Raw genomic sequence first — 19,281 nt, forward strand, 5'->3', positions numbered from 1 at the left:
AATTCATGTCAGATGTCTATTTATTCCAGATGCATCAAGATAACAACATGATGCTTTACTTAACCATCATGTGTCTCTATTTCTTCTTTGAGAGAGGATTCATGTTGAATTTTTACAGGGGTTCAGAAGAACAAGTTTTAACCAGAACATTTCCGACCATCTGTTAACACTCACACGACAACTTCCAACATGACTGTCGAGAGCGAATAAACTTGAGTACAGGGAGTACAGGGATTTGGCAGGGAGAAGTGCATAATGGCACAGAGCTGAATAAATTGGTGCCAATCTATTCCAGCATTATTTAAATTGTAATTACCGTAGATTACATTTATGATGATCAGTCTTCAAATATAATATATCCATAGCTAAAAGAAAAACTATGGACATATTTTATTCAAGTGAAAATAATATATCAGTATTTTTAAACTGAAGTGAAAATACTATGCATATTTTTCTTTCTCTGGGAACAAGACTAAAATCTTGGAGCAGTTCCATGTGAAAAAGAGGTATTTCAGCATTGTCAATGCTTTCATTGTAAGAAGTTAGAAAGCTGTCGTTTTTACCCTGGGGAAACTCTCTTCAGCATTTCAGTCCTTCAGGTATATTATGGTCAATAAGAGACCAGCAGTTAAATAGGATTATGGGCATCTTAAGGTGCAGGTCGGGGATGTATTTAGATCTCAAACTGCCCCAGGCACAGTAAATTAAAGCTAGAACGTGCGACTGAAAGCAGTCTGCTTTATACGCAGAGCTACTTTCCAACTGTACAGACCACCAGCAAGAGGAAGGAGAGAAGGTTTCATGGTTCCTAACCTATAAAGAACCTTCTGACTCTTCCCAACAACCCCTGCACCCACTTCCTCCCACAGTTCTCTTGCTGAATTTAGACTCCGATTCCCAGACAGTAGAGAGTCTTTGCTCCAACTTTGAAAAAGAAAATATTTATGTAGGCAGTTATTATCATAAATTATTTCAGTATAAGCAGTAGTATACTGTATATGCAATATATTCATAATACACATATATTGATCCCTATTGAGCACTTTTAAAACCATTTGAATTGCAAGAGGATATAGCATGTCATTGTGACACTGATTTTCCTCCTGAAATCGACTATTAAATGGAGTCAGACGTTTAAGGTTCCAAGTCACAACATTAATATTGTTCAGATCAATATTTATATATAATATAAATATATAATATATACGCAGCGGGTAAAATAAGTATTGAACACATCACCATTTTTCTAGGTAAATATTGTTCTAAAGGAGCTATTGACATGAAATGTTCACCGCATGTTAGTAAGAGCCGGTTCACACTGGGGCGACCTGGTATCTGACTTCAACTCGCCCCAAGTTGCCCCAAGTCGCGTGGTAGAGAAAATGAATGAAAGTGAACGGGAGCCGTCTTAATGTACACTACTGAAGTCGCTCCGACTTCAGAAAAGGTTCCTGTACTACTTCAATCCGACTTGTAGGTGACTTGTAGGCATCTTGTACCCATTGATTTCAATGGAAGTCGCCTCAGAAGTCGGATCACTGTCTTAACTGAAGCAACAATACAGGAAGATAACATACATTTCTCAGGCAAACCCCTCCCTCCCCCTCCCTCCCACAGAGCTGATTGTTGTTTGATTGGCCACTGGAAAGCTTCCTGTCCTGGAGGCGACTTGAAGTTGCCTTGTACTGTCCTGGAGGCAACTTGAAGTTGCCTTATGATTCATACTCAAGTCATGTCCAAGTTGCCTCCCAAAGTTGTGCTAGAAGTTGTGTTGCCGCTGTGTGAATGGGCTCTTACAACCCATGCAACCCAAACATACAAAGAAACCAAAACAAATAAGTCCAGAAATTCAAGCGGTGTCCCACATTGTAGCTGATGACTTTTAATAAGGACACTTACCTGTCCAGGGAGCCCGCGATGACGGCCCCCCTAGGCCTATCCGTCCATCGGATCAGGTGCAGGCGCCGCCATTCTGATTAAGGGAAACCGACAGTGGAGCCTTGCTGCTTCACTGCTCGTTTCCTATTGCGCAATGCGTGAGTCGCGCAGTGCTATGTGAATTGCCAGATGTCTTCTGGGACACACACCGGTCCCAGAAGACAGCGGGAGGGTCGCCGAAGAAGAGGATATGACGTCCTGCACTTCGTACAAAATCCTTTGTTGGTAATGACAGCTTCAAGATGCCTCCTGTATGGAGAAACTTGTCGCATTCATTGCTCAGGAGTGATTTTGGTCCATTTTTCCACACAAACAGTCTTCAAATCTTGAAGGTTCAGCGGGCTTCTTCTATGAACTCTGATCTTTAGTTCTTTCCATAGATTTCATCTTCATCATCCTGGTAGATAACAGCAGATTCTTATCAAGAATGTCATGGTACATTTTTCAATTCATCCTTCCTTCCTTCAACAATATGAAGTTTGCCAGTATCGTATGCTGAAAAACAGCCCAACACCATGATGTTCCCACCTCCAAACTTCACTGTTGGTATGGTGTTTTGGAGTGAGCTGCAGTGCCATTTGTCCTCTAAACATGGTGTATATTATGGCATCCAAAGAGTTACATTTTGGTCTCATCTGAATAGACTATATTCTCCTCATAATTCACAGGCTTGTCTAAATGTTGTGCAAACTTTAAACAAGCTTAAACATGCTTTTTCTTCAGCAACAGAGTCTTGCATGGGGAGCGTGCATACAGGCCATGGCGATTGAGTGCATTACTTATTGTTTTCTTTAAAATAATTGTACCTGCTTATTCCAGGTCTTTCTGAAGCACTCTACAAGTGATCCTTGGCTATTGGACAACTCTTCTGATAATTCTTTTCACTCCTCTGTCAGAAATCTTGCAAGGAGCACATGGTCATGGCCTATTTATGGTGAAATGATCGTTCCACTTCCGGATTATGGCCATAACAGTGCTCACTGGAAGATTCATAAGTTTAGAAATCCTTCTGTAACCAATGTCATCAGTATGTTGTGCAACAATAAGATTGCAAAGGTCTTGAGATAGCTTTTTGCTTTTATCCATCATGGGATGTTTCTTGTGTGACACCTTGGTAATGAGACACCTTTTTATAGACCATGAGTTGAGACTTAACCGGATGATAATAATTTGCACTGACAAGGGGCAGGATTGCTTTGTAATTAATGATATATATCAGCTGGTGTCTTGGCTTTCCATGCCTTTTTGCACCTCCCTTTCTTTATGTGTTCAATACTTTTTCTCTGTGTCATTACATTTTATTACACATAACTTTATTGCGGATTGGTTTCTTTGTATGCATGGATTGCATGGGTTGTTACTGACATGTGGTGAAAATTAATGCCAATAGCACCTTTAGAAATACATAAGCATATATGGATGGATAATGACATTCCACAAATACATGCTCGTGTAAATAGAAAAACAATTGAATTAGGTAAAAACACAAATAACAGTCTGTCAACACATTTTTATATAACTCAAGATTAACAAGTGTTGTTGTTTTTTTTTTTTAAGCATTTAGGGATAGGTTAGGGTTGTTGGGTTTACAGTTACATAAGCTAAGTTAGCATTTTTTTAATAGGAAATGAACCAATGAATAAACTAAGGATCCTTTTTTGTGTTCTCATTTTGTAAAATATTATTATCATACATTACTCCCCACCATTAGATCCCCATCCTTGCTGAAGGGGAGGACCAGAGTTTAGACTGGGTGATCCACCCCCTGAGCTAAAGCCACTTTATTAAATGCCTAGGCAACAGCAGTATCACAAACCACCAGTCTCTGAAATTAGGGTTTATTCACACCACAATGTACAATATAACATGCATCATACCAGCTGATATAACCCACTATGATTGTGTTGCATTGTCATGTATTGTTAATTGCACCCAAACACTATATGCAGTTTTCCATGGTATAGCTAGCTTTAGTTAGTTACATTCTATTGGACTTATTGAAGATGTTTCACCAGTTATCCAATTGGGAACTGTATTGTAAATTGCACCCAAACACTATATGCAGTTTTCTATGTTATAGCTAGCATTAGTTAGTTACATTCTATTGGATTTAATGAAGATGCTTCACCAGTTATCCAATTGGCAACTGATGACGCCAGTAACAGGCGTTATGGCGCACTATATATGTGTTACGTTACCATTTGTTTGGTAATTGCACCCCAATGTCATATGCAGTAGCATTAGTTGGTTGCATGCTATTGGATTTATTGAAGACATTTCACGAGTGAAGCCTCGTACACACGTCCAAGGAACTCGACGGGCGAAACACATCGTTTTGCTCGTCGAGTTCCTTGTGAAGCCCCAGAGGATCTCGGCGAGCCAAATTTTCCCATTGCCGTCGAGGAAAAAGAAGACATGCTTTCTTTTTGGCCCAACGAGATCCTTGGCAGTTTCCTCATTAAAAAGTGTACACATGACCGGTTTCCTCGGCAAAAAAAAACCCAGCAAGCTTCTTGCTGGTTTTTGCCGAGAAACTCGGCCGTGTGTACGAGGCCTGAAGCCTCGTACACACGTCCGAGGAACTCGACGGGCGAAACACATCGTTTTGCTCGTAGAGTTCCTTGTGAAGCCCTAGAGGATCTTGGCGAGCCAAATTTTCCCATTGCCGTCGAGGAAAAAGAAGACATGCTTTCTTTTTGGCCCAACGAGATCCTCGGCGGTTTCCTCGTTGAAAAGTGTACACACGACCGGTTTCCTCTGCAAAAAAAAAAAACAGCAAGCTTCTTGCTGGCTTTTGCCGAGAAACTCGGCCGTGTGTATGAGGCCTTAGAGAAGTGCAAACTTAGGAAACCAACTGCAAGTGTAGAAAAGTGTGTTCCTGTTATGTAGGGAGCTCATTTTCAAAAGCTTTTATTTTTTAATTTTTGCTACTTTTCTTCTAAATATTCATATGAAAACATATGAAAATGAATATTTATATCATTTTTACTACTGAAAAGAAATACCTATTTCTTATTTAAAGTTATTACAATCACATGGATATTTAAATAAAAAAAGGGTGAAAGGCTCCAGCACCTAAATGATCAAAATCATAGTACATGAATATATTTTAAAACCGATCCTTTGGTACCTGCAGCCTTTAAAATTGTTTAGTTAAAAACAGGAAGCCTAACATGCACGTAAGCTTATACAACACGAGTATTGCTATACAAAATGATACAGCCTCAAATGTTTGCTTACATAGACTGTAGTAAACATTCATACTGAAAAGACATAGCACACTCTAAAGGCATTGGCGGTAACTTTCCTGCCCCGTGATGTCCTTGCCCTACTTTTCCTTGTCTTTTATGCAAGTACAGTACCTTTTATCAACTGACGCATTTGTTAAAAATTTCTGTAGTGAGGATTATTACTGAATCCGGTAACCACAGTTTTTCAGTAATTAAACCCAGGCAGCGGGAGACATGAATCAAACAACACTTCTGTGATCTTTCGCTGCTTACATTGCAACACAGACAACATCTGCTCAGAGAATGTGTATTATTGCTCGTATTATCCATCCAGGCAGATGTGGACCAGCACCAGACAGAACATCCTACACAACTACCAATGACCTCACTTCTCAGAACAACCAGAGAAGTAAATTACCATCAAAGCCATTGGTAGAAAGTTCAGTAATTCGAAGCAGCAGGTACACAACTAAAATCTCTGACTCCCAAAGGAAATTAAAAGTAAATACACCATTCTACTATATGATCTCTCAAATATGATAATGTTCTTCTTCTATACAGACAAAAATAAAAAATGTTGTGGTCCTCATGAGCAATAGCCACGAATTTCCTATTTAGCTTTGCTGTATTACATGAGTCTGCAGGTTTGAAGTAAAAACAGATATATAGAAAGCATACATAAGTGTTGGGTTTCAACTTTGAATCAGGTTGGATTTACATAAAAGTAGAATGTAGGCATACAACGGTTAGTTCTCTAAGCTTGGACCTATCCATTGTCAGATCTTCCACATACAATATATTTTATGTACATCAATCATTTTACTGTACATAGTGAAACACTTAAAGGTTTTGTAAACCCTAACAATGAACTTCTGTTATTTACAGCCTTATGGCGTTTTTCGGTGCCATTGATTTTGAATAGTGCCCCAATGCGCACCTCCACAATTCACTGTAGTTACGCAATGCGCTGCCCCAACTCCACACAGCATACCAGACTTTAATGCACCTGTGTTAACACAATGTATCAGGTCATAAAGGTTTTAATGGATTTTTTTTATCATAATCAAGCTTTTCTATGCCACCTTCATATAGTCTAGGTTCTCATTTGTGCGATGCGCGCACACTTTGTGGGTGCAGCAGCCCATTCATTTGAATGGGCTGCGGTACCCATGAGAAACGCGATGAAGAAAGTCCCTGCCTCTCTTTTTAAAATCACGCCACACCGAGTTGCACAGTTCTGCATTTTCCAATGCATATGGGTGCCATTAAGAATTGATGGCAACCCCATTGATGGCAAACCCATTAAGAAATGATGGCAACCCCAATAATGGCAAACTCATTAAGAATTGATGAAAACCCCAATAATGGCAAACTCTTTAAAAATTGATGGCAACCCTGTGCATCTGCTAAAGAGCAGTGAGTGTGTTTTGCCTGCAGGTCAGGAATTGTGCAGTTTTGCAATAGTCCCCGATCCACACAGGTGTGAACCTTTGCTTCAGTGCACCATTTTTTGGCTACATTTTTACATGTAAATTCATGGTAACTACAGATATAGAAGGAAATTTGCACATTTGTCATATTTTTTTAGCCCACACCTATTCGATTTTTCTGAAGTTACGAAAATGAGTGCCCATTTATTTTTAATTTTTTTAGAGGAAAACACAATAATAATGTAGTTTGATAACGTGAGTTACCAATAATAACAGCAACAGGTTTTCACAATACAGGTGTTCTCATCACGTTTTGTTTAAAATCACCTACGCAGATCACATCCTGAACATCAGAAACAAGATTGTCTGAGTGATGTGATGATGTTGTCAGACATGTGTATTCATAAAAATATTGGCCCAGATTCAAGAAGCACTTGCGCCCGCGCAACCATAGGTTGCGCGGCGCAAGGGCTTACTTGCTCCGGTGTAACGAGTGCTCCTGATTCAGGAACCTCGTTACACCGACTGCAGCCTAGGATGTGACAGACATAAGCCTCCTTATGCCTTCACATCCCAGGCTGCATTCTTGCGTTGGCCGCTAGGGGGCGCGGCCTTTGTGATCGGCATATAGTATGCAAATTGCATACTACCACCGATTCACAAAAGTTGCGCGGGCCCTGCGCACGCAAGGTACGGAGTTTCCGTACGGCCACTTTAGCATAAGGCTGCTCCTGCTAATAGCAGGCGCAACCAATGCTAAAGTATAGCTGCGCTTCCCGCTCGCGACGTTCAAATTTTACGCCGTTTACGTAAGTGAACCGTGAATGGCGCTGGACGCCATTCACGTTCACTTAGAAGCAAATGACGTCTTGCGACGTCATTTGCCGCAATGCACGTCGGGAAAGTTTCCCGACGGAGCATGCGCTCTTCGCTCGGCGCGGGAGCGCGCCTAATTTAAATGATTCCCGCCCCCGGCGGGATCATTTACATTGGGCAGCCTTACGCACGGCTGATTAACATATCGCCCGCGCAATTTACGGAGCAATTGCTCCGTGAATCGCGGGCAAAGCGCAATATTTGCGTGGGCGCAGAGAAAAATTTTTGCTCTTTGCCCACGCAAATATTGCGCGATTCTACCTGAATCTGGGCCATTGTCTTTCAGTTACCATAAAGTTTAACACATAGGTGTTACTTCAACTGTGACAGCCCTATTGCTTATCGTTTGCGCTGTTCTTCCATTACTATACATATTTACACTGTACTGTACATATATAGAATATAGTAAGTGGAGCTCGGCCAGCAGTACGTTCATTTCAGCTCAGACTTTTGGGAGCAACATAGCAACTAATTAGCTGTACACAACAACGCCATTGTGATTTCCAATGGCATCGCTTCTTTATGACCTGTATTTGGTTCTGTCTATTTTGCTGTAAATTAGGACAAGCTTTGGTAAATCACTTTGTAGCATAGATGTGAATTGTTCTTCAGATGCTGTCTGCATGCGCAGCTCAGTTTACAGTCCAGGGATCACTGTGAGCAGGCAGGTAGGTGTCATTTATTTTAGAAGAGACATTGCATGTGTCTTCTGCAATAAAAAGTTTGCTTGCTCACAGTATGTAACAGCGGAACTTTAGTTCCCCTTTAATTAGGGACAGGGAATTCATTTTAAAATGGGCGTGTTTTTACAAGAGGCATACAATTAACTTTTTTACAATTTAGTTTAAAAATACTGTATACACCAGAAGATTTATCATAATAAGGACCGAAACACAGCCAAAAAGATATTGCTCATTTTTAAAGTTAATTATGTGTTTGTTTAGTAAGCCCCTACATTTAGTCTGTACAGTTTATTATAAATGCAGCAACCCAGCAGCTTTTGCAGACAAAACACTGAGAAACAAATCACACTGCAAACACATTTGGCATTAAATATTTAAAAAACATAATTTGATCCTAACCTTTCTACTGAGCACTGTGACACTTTTTGTGACTGCTAATGCATTGAAGGTTTTTGTAAGATGCAAAAATCCTGTGTAATAAAACTAGTTAGCACTCTGTCAGCCTGCTTAACATGTACAGCATAGTGTATATAGTGCAGGAGTCAGGAGTATAGTGTATAGCATAGCATATAGGGCTATAGGTAATTCCCTGGAAGGAATTCTGTGGTCTCAATATATCAAATTTAGAAGCACCCAAGGCATCCAGAGGAGCAAAAAGAGGTGGTACTATGTTCCGATGAAGCAGGGCCCCATATCCCAGTACTACTTCTATGCGTGCAACTGTAAGAGCATGGGTGGTGGCTGGTAAAGCATAAACCTATTATTAAGCTATGAAGGGTGGAGCGAAATGCATTGGGGGCATGGCCTGGCAGGAGCCCAGGCTGAGGTTGTCATTTCACTACCGAACACCTGCGTGGGTGATCGGCACCAGGGTTTTCCTCCTCTCTCTCTCTCTCTCTCTCTCTCTCTATCTCTCCAAAGTAGAATCCAGAGATTGTCAGGTAATTTCTCCCCACACACCATTGTGGAAAAATCGTGTCACACTTCTATACGTACCCTGTCCCTATTATATGGACCAAATTTGATATTAAAAGGTGGGGGATATTGTAAGGAATGGCACACTCCTGCAATTTGATGCTCTGAAATCTAAATTTAAGCTACATATTTTTTGGGACTGTGTAGAAAATCTGATAGGAAGTTACTGAATGTATAGAGGAAGTTACTACACTCTGTGTTTGGCCAACCACTGAAGTGTGTCTCTTGCGACTAGTTGATTCCCTGAAAGTAGCACGTACCCTTTTGACATTACTATTTTATTATGCTAGATAGTTCGCTCTTGAAAAAAGTCTACACCTCCTGCTGCTCCATCCTCGAAGGCACTTAATAATAAAGCCCTTCCTTTGTATAAAGCCATTTATACTAGTGGGGGCATACCCAATAAATTTAACAATGTGTGGGATGGGTGAACGAACAGTGCATCTACAGTGCCTGAAATCAACATGGAATTAGGCTCCTGGTAGTTGCAATATTTTATATATACTACAGAGCTTCCATTGATGCAGCTTGGGTATTTGTGTACTGTATCAAGGGTCTATTACTTATTTTTTATAGACTCATACAATGTTATTAGTAATTGGAGCCAGTGGAAGTCACATTTTAAGAATTTATTTCTGAGTTAAATGTGCAGTGGAATATTTTCTATCATAGCTGTGTATTCGCTTTGGAGCTATACTGTTGGCCTAGTGCTGTGGTCTTGTTTGTTAAAGTGTGTAATGTGTCGCCTGATTGTCGGGCTCTCCTTCAATGTTTTATGTGTTTTCTTTTTGTCTTGCTATGAAAACTCAAATAAAAATCATTTCCTAAAAACAAAAAACAAAAGGTGGTACATGCACTGCGCCATTGTGGTTGTGCTTAAAATAATTTAAAACCAGAGCAGGATTCAGCTTCTTCCTCTGAGGAGGGGCTGCACACAAACACACCATCCCCACCCTCCCCACTGCATGCAAGCACAGAATTAGGTATGCTGAGTTGTCTTGCAGTTGGGGATTGATTTTATAATTAACGAATGAGCTGCTGGGGAATTTGCATATGAATGAGCCAATAGAGGATTTTGAATTGAATGATCTGAACCTGGATTTGCATATGAATGAGCTGTTGGCCCAACATAACAGGCAGAGATGGTGTGGTAAATTGATTCAGCAAGCCCCCACACAGTGATCCTTGGACACAGCTGTAATTGCACAACTGGATAAAAAGCAGGACTGTACCAGACGGTAAGTATGCATAATATAATGGACAGCCTCACTAACCAACATAGTGAATTTTGTGGTGAAAGGAACAAACAATTATCTTTTAAAATAATTACCATTAGTGTTTTCACTAATGTGCAAAGGTTTAATACAATGGTTAGATTCTATTGAGCTTTGGTTGATGAAACACAATCACATAAAATCTTCTCTGTATTCCAGGTACAGAGCAGTCGCATCCTGGAACCGAGTTCAAGGCAATGGAATCCCACTTATCACCGCAGTTGAAATAATGTCCATCTGGGGTCTTTCGTTTGTGCTGGCAATACCTGAGGCAATTGGATTTGTCATGGTGTCCTTTGACTATCGGGGTGAAACATTACGAACTTGCATGTTTGATGCTAGATCTCCTTTTATGGAGGTATGTATATGTTCTTGTTTTATGTGCAATCCTCTACACATGCAATATTATGCCTGTGACACATGGCCATACTCAAGGAGTACTTCATTCTCAAATGGAGATGCATTAAGAACTAATTTTGCTGAAGTAAGAAACATAAGAATTAGCACTCAAGTACTAAGAAATCTTACCGAATAAGACAATATTAAATTTGTATGACATCACATTATTATATCGTTTTCCCCTTCTGTCTATTTTTCTTCCTTGCCCTTTCCTGCTCTTGTGGTATATTAGCCTGAATGTAAACTGGTCATATCCTATCCTAAACATCTACAATAACAATAAGTCCCATAAAATATGAATTTAAAATACATAAATCAGTTTTTATTTTCCTGTGGATTTTTTGGCAATTAACCCCACCCCTCTGCCACCCACATCCTTTAATAGTTTAATACAAGCTCCTCTACTGGCTACTGAAGCATTGCATGGTTGATTGCACAGTCTATCAATTGCATTCTGTACAACCACCTTGACAAAATTTCCCCGCTCTATCAGTGATGCAGGCTATAGCCTGCAAGATGATCAATGTAGTCTTGCGTCTGGCAGAATACAATAGGTCAGTGGGGAGGATTCCCCCATCCACATAGAGTGTGTGGATGGGGCAATTGAGTCAGTTGTTTTCATCTATTAGCGGCCTTAGTGTGTTTTGGCCCACTTTTATACATTTTGGGCCTTGGGTTTGCCATGCAGCTCCCATGGAATAGAAGATTTCACAGGTCACTGAGACTGTCAGACTCAAAGTTTTGACAGTATGGTATTTGGGATTCCAGATTGCTAACCAATCATCTCTTGTTATAATAAACAGCATTTATTTATTCAAAAAGTACAACCAAAATAGCTTATCTTCAGCTTAAACCAACAAAATAGTCCATAACTTTGGTACAAATTGAAGCATACACTTGTCCCGTGACAGGGTTTAAAGTTCCTGCCTGATCCAGGTGTCCAGAAAAGGTCACAGAAGTCCAGCAGCACCTCAAGCTGCCCATAGATAGATCGAAATTTGGATGGCTCAACAGGGGCCGGCCATATTTTAATCCAAGTATGGGCACTGTGTTTGAACCACCCTAATGGAAAATTCCCCCTCAATCCGTGTATTTTGACAGCAAGAAAGTCTCCTCGCTGTCAGAATGTAATGACAACTCGAATGTGTGGATAGGGGAATCAAGTATTTTTTCATTCCACTGGTTGAATGAAAAACGGACCCATCTATGCCCAGCTTAAGTGAGACAAACAACCCACAGCCCTCTTACATTGTGTCCTGCTCTACACAACACCTAATTGACTTGCTGGCTACTTCTAGTCCTTTTTAGAGCTCTCCCACCTATCCTGAACAATCAAAGCTGCTTCTCCTGTGGCCTCCCAACTTAAAAGGACCACAACTCTAACAGCAGTGCCAATCAGGACCCATCCCTGGCATCCTGTACTCGCTATTTAACAGTGGATCAGCATAAAATTGGCAATTACATAGATGGAGTATTGATTGGCATTGATTTTGGATGTCAGGGACATTTGATGTCTATTCTCTTTGTGATGACTACTAACTTTTATGTATAAAGGACCATATTATTTCACAGTATATTGAGCCAAAATTTAAATCTGTTGCGCCGTAAGGGAGCTGAGTACAGGTTTTCAAATAAGAATGGTATAACTCCAAATTGTTTTTTCATTTTTCATTTTTTGCCACTGCATGACAATTTTTATCTTTCACCCTCATGCATTATAGATGTCTAGTACATATGCCATTTTACTGATCAATGTGCAGTTTTTAGAACATTGACAATGACTGTACTGTGTCTAGCTAACAGGCATTCATGAAAAAATGTATTTTGTATTTAGTGACAGAAGAAGTTGACATGGGAACTTAACAAAAGAAATATTCCCAGAGGGAAAACCTTGGCTAGCCTTTTGATAATGCTGACATGCATATTATAAGTAGAAATAAAAATGACACATCAGTACAGTGCAGATGTATGCACTGTATATTGTCAGAGTGAGACAGTTCTCTGAAAATATTTAGTGATGTTCGAATACCACGCCTTCATCTAAAAACATACCCCTAGAACAATGCGCTTTCATCTTCAGAGCAGCACTCAACAGGGTTGGGACTTAACAAGCTAAACTAACAAAGTACACGTCACACGTGCTTGATTTCAGAAGTGCTAATTTGTAGTGCTTTATTGGAAGCATGAAAGGTTAAATGCTCTTTCTTTGTTAAGTTAATGAATATGAAAGAGCAGACATAAAAACAATGTTGTCAGCTTTCACAAGTGTGCTTTGAAATATTACTACACTGTAACACCTATAATTAAACTGATATATTATGTTAGATCATTAGATCATGTGGTACACATAATTATGAAGTTTGTTTATTTACATTGACAGAATGAGACGGAAAATTGATCCCCCCCAGATTTCCTTTTCTGTGTCATCTGTGTCATCTTTACTCTGGATATCTTCCAGAATCAGAAACAGCGATGGCAGTGTGTTAAATGGGTGTGCTTACACATCCTTGAGCAGGAATAAACACTTTGGGGTTGATTTACTAAAACCGGAGAATGCAAAATATGGTGCTGCTCTGCATAGAAACCAATCAGCTTCCATGTTTTTGTCAAAGCTTAAAGAATATGTAAACCCAACACTTTATATTCCTTATATGTGTCTGCTGTACCATGTACTTATAAGAAAAAGTATCCTGTTCCCTTTGTATTGCTTATGTGAAGCACCTGGTGTTCCTCTACTTTTCTAATAAAAATCTGACCACACTAGGCCTGATAGCTATGCTGAGAACTCAGCTTGTTTGCCTCCAATGATCAGATGTGTTCTGACCCCCCCCCCCCCTCAATCCTGCACAGTGGGAAGACCAGTGTGATGCTGTTTCACCTCCACCAGCTCTCTGAGATCCTTGTGCCGCTGAGAACAGAGGGTATGTCACCCCTTTTAATGTATTTATAATGTATATATATATATGTACACACACTCAGAGATGCTGTGCCTTTCATTTTAAACCGAATGGGTTGTTTTACAAGGCAAGGTTTTACATATACATTAATTGAAGTTAGAAGCAAAGCTGACCGGCAACTATGCACAGCTTCACCAGAGTTTGCACTCTCCAATTTTACAAAAAGGACAATTCAGGCGCTATGCAATGATACTCAGTTCATAAAATGGTGGAACATAACTGAAATCTCTTGCAGTTGGGCGGTAAGCTGTAAGCACCAATTATAATGACCAAGCATAACAATATAACCAACAAAGCCTTTCCCGACAGCCTTCCTTCAATTGTTCAATGGAACGTTGTTGCTATCCCCTGGTGTCTCAACACACACAGCATCCAGTGACCACCTCCGGCATGCTGTCTTGAAGCTTCTGGCTTCTGCTATCCATCTTCTGCTTGAGTCTCCCAGGATTGTCCTGGTATTGATCCGCTAACCCACGGCCTGTATCCACACTCACCCTCATGTCATATTAGAACACGGCGGCTGTGTTTGTGCAGCCACATGTCCAAATAGACAACAATGGGACACTGGCACCAAGATGTACACAACACTTGTGCATCCCCATGCCAGTAAAAGACGATCCTGCATGGGGCACAAATCGAATCACCCTGTGTGAACAGGGCCTTATTCTGTAAGGAGCCATTCCTTGTGCTTCAGAGATGAGGTTGTTTGGAGGTTGTTTGAAAAATCTATATATTGGGGGTTATTTATGAAAGGCAAATCCACTTTGCACTACATGTGCAAAGTGCACTTGAAATTGCACTGAAAGTGCACTTGGAAGTGCAGTCGCTGTAAATCTGAGGGGAAAATCTGAAATGAGGGGAAGCTCTGCTGATTTTATTATCCAATCATGTGCAAGCTAAAATGCTGTTTTTTATTTTCCTTGCATGTCCCCCTCGGATCTACAGCGACTGCACATCCAAGTGCACTTTCAGTGCAATTTCAAGTGAACTTTGCACTTGTAGTTTGCACTTGTAGTTCAAAGTGGACTTGCCTTTCGCAAATAACCCCCATTGTGTTTCCTTCTTTTTTCCAAACTCTTATCCTAGGGAGATTTCTCTCCACTGTTTGGATGCAGTTAGTACTGCGCAAGTCTATCCCAAAGCCATTCATTAGTCTTTTCCAGTCTGATTCTATGTTTGTGTCTATGTTTGATGGCTCCAAAAAGGGACAGACCAAAATTGCTAGGTGGATTCGACAACTCATTACTCAGCTGTACAACCTGTGAGGGAAGGTTCCCCTATCTCTTGTGAAAGCTCACTCCATTAGAAATATTGGTGCTTCATGGACTTTTCAGCATCAGGCCTCGGTCACCCAGGTCTGTAGGGCTGCAACCTGGTCTTCTACACCACGTTTACCATGTTTTACCAGGTGGATGTTTAGGTCACGACCAGGGGCAGACTGACAACTCATAGGGCCCCTGGGCAATAGAAGATTATGGGGCCCCCGGGCTTACAGATGGCCACCAAGCCAGGAAGCAGTACAGAGGTGGGGCAGCTAAAATCTCGGGATTTTCACATCAAAAGCATGTCCGTTTTGGACATATCAGGGACAGATGTAAAAAAAAACACAGATTTTTACATACTGTCCCTGGTTTTACTGAGCCTGGCAACCCTGATGGGGCCCCCTAGTGGTATGGGGCCCTCAGGCAGTGCCCGAGAGCCTCAATGGTCAATCCGCCCCTGGTCAGGACAGATGGCAGCCTTGGACGGAAATCCTTCTAGACAATAAACGGTTGTTTGCCCTCTTTCTCAACTTTTTAAGAAGTTCTTTTTGGTTGGCCTGTTAGCCATTGTTTGCTGTTTCCCACCCCTCCTGGGATTGCTTTTGGATGTCTTGATGTTCTAAGAAGTAACCATTCCTGTGGGATTTGATGTATGATTCAGAAAATACAATTTCTAACTTAGCTTTAAAATCATTTTCTTGGAGCTCTTCACGGGACACAAGTTCTTCCCTTCTTTTTCACTCCAATATTGTTTGCTGACAAAACTGAGGTATTCCTTGAGACTCGTACACACGACTGAGGAACTCGACGGGCGAAACCCATCGTTTTCCTCGTTGAGTTCCTTGTTAGGCTGTCTTGTGATATACTCCAAGAAAAATATTTTGAAGTAGCTGTTACACTTTTCTTTACTCTGTTTATATGTGTTTATATCATTGAAGCGATTTATAAATGTATATACATTGACCTATGTACTATTTTAACCAAAGCATATTCAATCATGATGTCCTAGCTGATTGTAAGTTTTATTGTTATGTAGTTCCATTACTGAAACACAGCTGTAAAGTTAATTTCTTGTAAATCGGCACTATCTCTGTTTGAAATCTGCATCCTAGGCTTCTAGGACTATCGCTCCACACAAGGAAGCTTGCTTTAAATGCACACTTCCTTTTGAAAATTGTTAACATCTGGACCTGAAGGAAAAACAAAAGCACTTTTATTCTTTTCAATCAAGCCCTGATGTAAGATGAGAGGGCTGCCCTTCTCAGTACCCATATTTAATCAGTCACAGGCTCTCCACATAAACTTCATTCTTTCATTTATAGGGGCTGTATAAGCAAGAACATTAGTCTGTCTTTCCATTTATATTTTTCTTACCGTCTGTATATATCAATAAATATGGGTTTGAGAACAGCTAAACAGCATATATGAAATAACAGTATCAGTTACTTGCCATCTACACATGTCCTAAGTGAGCAGTGATAGGAAAGTTGAGGGTAAACAGAACAATAGAACTTTTGTAGCCTCCCACAGACATTATCTCAAAGTCAATCAATGCCCTGAAATCAGTAACACTACATATACTGAATAGGCTAACAAGATAAGCCTCTCTGACTTAATTAACCACAAAGTGATCTTTGACCTCCATCAATCGAAGTGGCAATTGAAGGAACTGTTAAACACAGGGCTACAGTACAACCCTAAACGTTTGTCCCCAGTATTATCAACTTCAACTTTTAACTGAAACTCATTAAAATAGTTATTGCAAGTGTAGTCCGTGAATGTATTCAGTCAACATAAAGCAAAAATACTTGTCAATAAAATTAAATCTAGGCCATAAATACATTTAAAAACTCTTTTCAGCCTGAAAATGTTAAAAGACAGTTATCAGCACCAATTTAATGCATGGAGTATCCCAAAATAATCACTCTTAATGGCTTTTGTCTGCAAATGTATACAACTAAAACCTGAAATGTATATTGCTTTCTATTTACATTTTTAAATGAAAAAATGTATTTATTTTTATTAGACATGTGCACTGCCGAAAAATGTGTTCATTTTCATTTTTCGGGGTAATTCATTATTATCGCAAAAAATCTGAAAATAAGAAAGAAAATCCAAACATTCAAAAGAATAACTAACTAACTCACTAATAATAACCAACTATTAAATTACAGGTATTGGAATTTCCTTTCAAATTTGACTGTTAGTGAACATAATGAATACGAATGTATCCAAAGTTACGAATTATCCAAAATAAAGAATTCTTCATCTAAACAAATGAAACGGAACAAATTAATAATAAATAATAATAATAATAACAAAAAGTTTTTATTATTATTATTATTGTTATTTATTATTATTAATTCATTAAGTTCCATTCATTTAGATATGGCATCTGTTATTTCGGATAATTCGTAACTTCAGATAGATTCATAGGGCTAGATTCCGTAAGAATCGCCTATCTTTAGGCTGGCGTATCGTATCTCATATACGCTACGCCGCCGTAACTTTGAGAGGCGAGTCCCGTATTCTGAAAGAATTTGCGCCCGAAGTTACGGCGGCGTAGCGTATATGGGCCGGCGTAAGCCCGCCTAATTCAAAATAGGCTGGTAGGGGGCGTGTTGTATGCTAATTAATCGTGACCCCACGTAATTGACGCTTTTAACGAACGACGCATGCGCCGTCCGTGAAAGTATCCCAGTGCACATGCTCGAAATCACGCCGCAAATAGTCAATGCTTTCGGCGTGAACGTAACTTACGCACAGCCCTATTCGCATAAGACTTACGCAAATGACGTAAACGACGCAAAATTCAACGCTGTCCCGACGTCCATACTTAACATTGGCTACGCCTCATATAGCAGGGGTAACTTTACACCGGAAAAAGCCTTACGTAAACGACGTAAAACAATGCACCGGGCGCACGTACGTTTCTGAATCGGCGTATCTAGCTCATTTGCATATTCTACGCGGAAATCAATGGAAGCGCCACCTAGTGGCCAGCATAAATATGCACCCTAAGATACGACGGCGTAGGAGACTTACGCCGCTCGTATCTAGGCAACATTGAGGCATATCTGATTCTATGAACCAGGCGCCGAGATGCGACGGCCCGCATTCGGAGTTACGACGGTGTATCTGGAAATACGCCGACGTAACTCCTATATGAATCTAGCCCATATTCGTTATGTTCTCTAACAGACAAATTTGAAAGGAAACTCCAATACTTATAATTTAATAGTTAGGAAAAATTTAAGTTATTATTAGTTAGTTAATATTTCCGATTTTCGAATTTTCGGGCTTTCAGACTTTCAAATTTCGAATTTATGAATTTATGTGTTAGAATAATCAAATTTCCGAATGTTTAGAAAAATTATTTAAATGGGTTTTCATTCGTTCAGATATTTCCAAATTAACGAATTTGTCTAAATTAATTAAAAAACTAATTTGAAAGAGCAAAACAAATCGAATTGCACATATTCACATATATTTGAAATATTGTGTCATTATTACCATTTTTGGCTACCACTTTGGGCATGCTTGAAAAACTGGACTGTTGGGAATCATAGCTCAACAGTAGGAAAGGTCAAATTAGACAGATTAGAGGCTCAGAGGAGAGAAACACCCCGCTCAATCAAAGTTAAAGCAGGCTGTGAATAAGTATGTAAGCAATGCTTTTTTTTTGCTTTTTTGGAAAGTCCAGCATCATCTGCAAACTGGATGCAAAACCTCATTAATGCGCCCTGTATTTCATTTTTTTTTTTTTTTAATAAAAACATTATGCATATAAATAAAAGGTGATAGACTATTTTTTTTTATAAACTTTAAAATTGAGCCCAATCGTTTTTTGGTCAATGTAATTTTTAAAGTACCGTACATGTAATTCTAGAAATAACCCCACATTTATCACTGATATTTCCCTAATTGAAGATCTGGGAGGGGCCAGGAGCAGAGAAAAGGGACCCGAGAAGAGGAGGATGGGGGCTGCTTTGTGCCAAACCACTGCACGGAGCAGGTAAGTATAACATGTTTGTTATTTTATTTTTATTTATTTTTAAACTACACTTTACAATCTCTTTAAGGCCCCTTTCACACTGGGACGGGAGGCGCGGTGGCGGTATACCGCCGCTAAAAATAGCGGCGCTATAATGTCGGAATTGCCACGGGATTCGGCTGCTAGCGGTGCAGTATTAACCCCCGCTAGCAGCCGATAAAGGGTTAATACCGCCCGCAATGCACCTCGGCAGAGGCACATTG

The 19,281-nt window shown here is 40.0% G+C and overlaps 1 protein-coding gene across 2 annotated transcripts in view; it reads left to right on the forward strand.

Annotated features, from left to right (window-relative positions):
- The window catches only part of EDNRA (endothelin receptor type A), a 91,754-nt gene that overhangs the window by 57,515 nt on the left and 14,958 nt on the right, over nt 1-19,281 (forward strand). For both annotated transcript variants that reach the window (XM_040331787.1, XM_040331795.1), the window contains exon 4: nt 10,566-10,764. In XM_040331787.1, coding sequence (XP_040187721.1) covers nt 10,566-10,764 — 199 coding nt within the window. The remainder of the gene's footprint in view (nt 1-10,565; nt 10,765-19,281) is intronic.

This window comes from Rana temporaria, chromosome 1, assembly GCF_905171775.1.
Source record: "Rana temporaria chromosome 1, aRanTem1.1, whole genome shotgun sequence".
Lineage (NCBI taxonomy): Eukaryota > Metazoa > Chordata > Amphibia > Anura > Ranidae > Rana > Rana temporaria.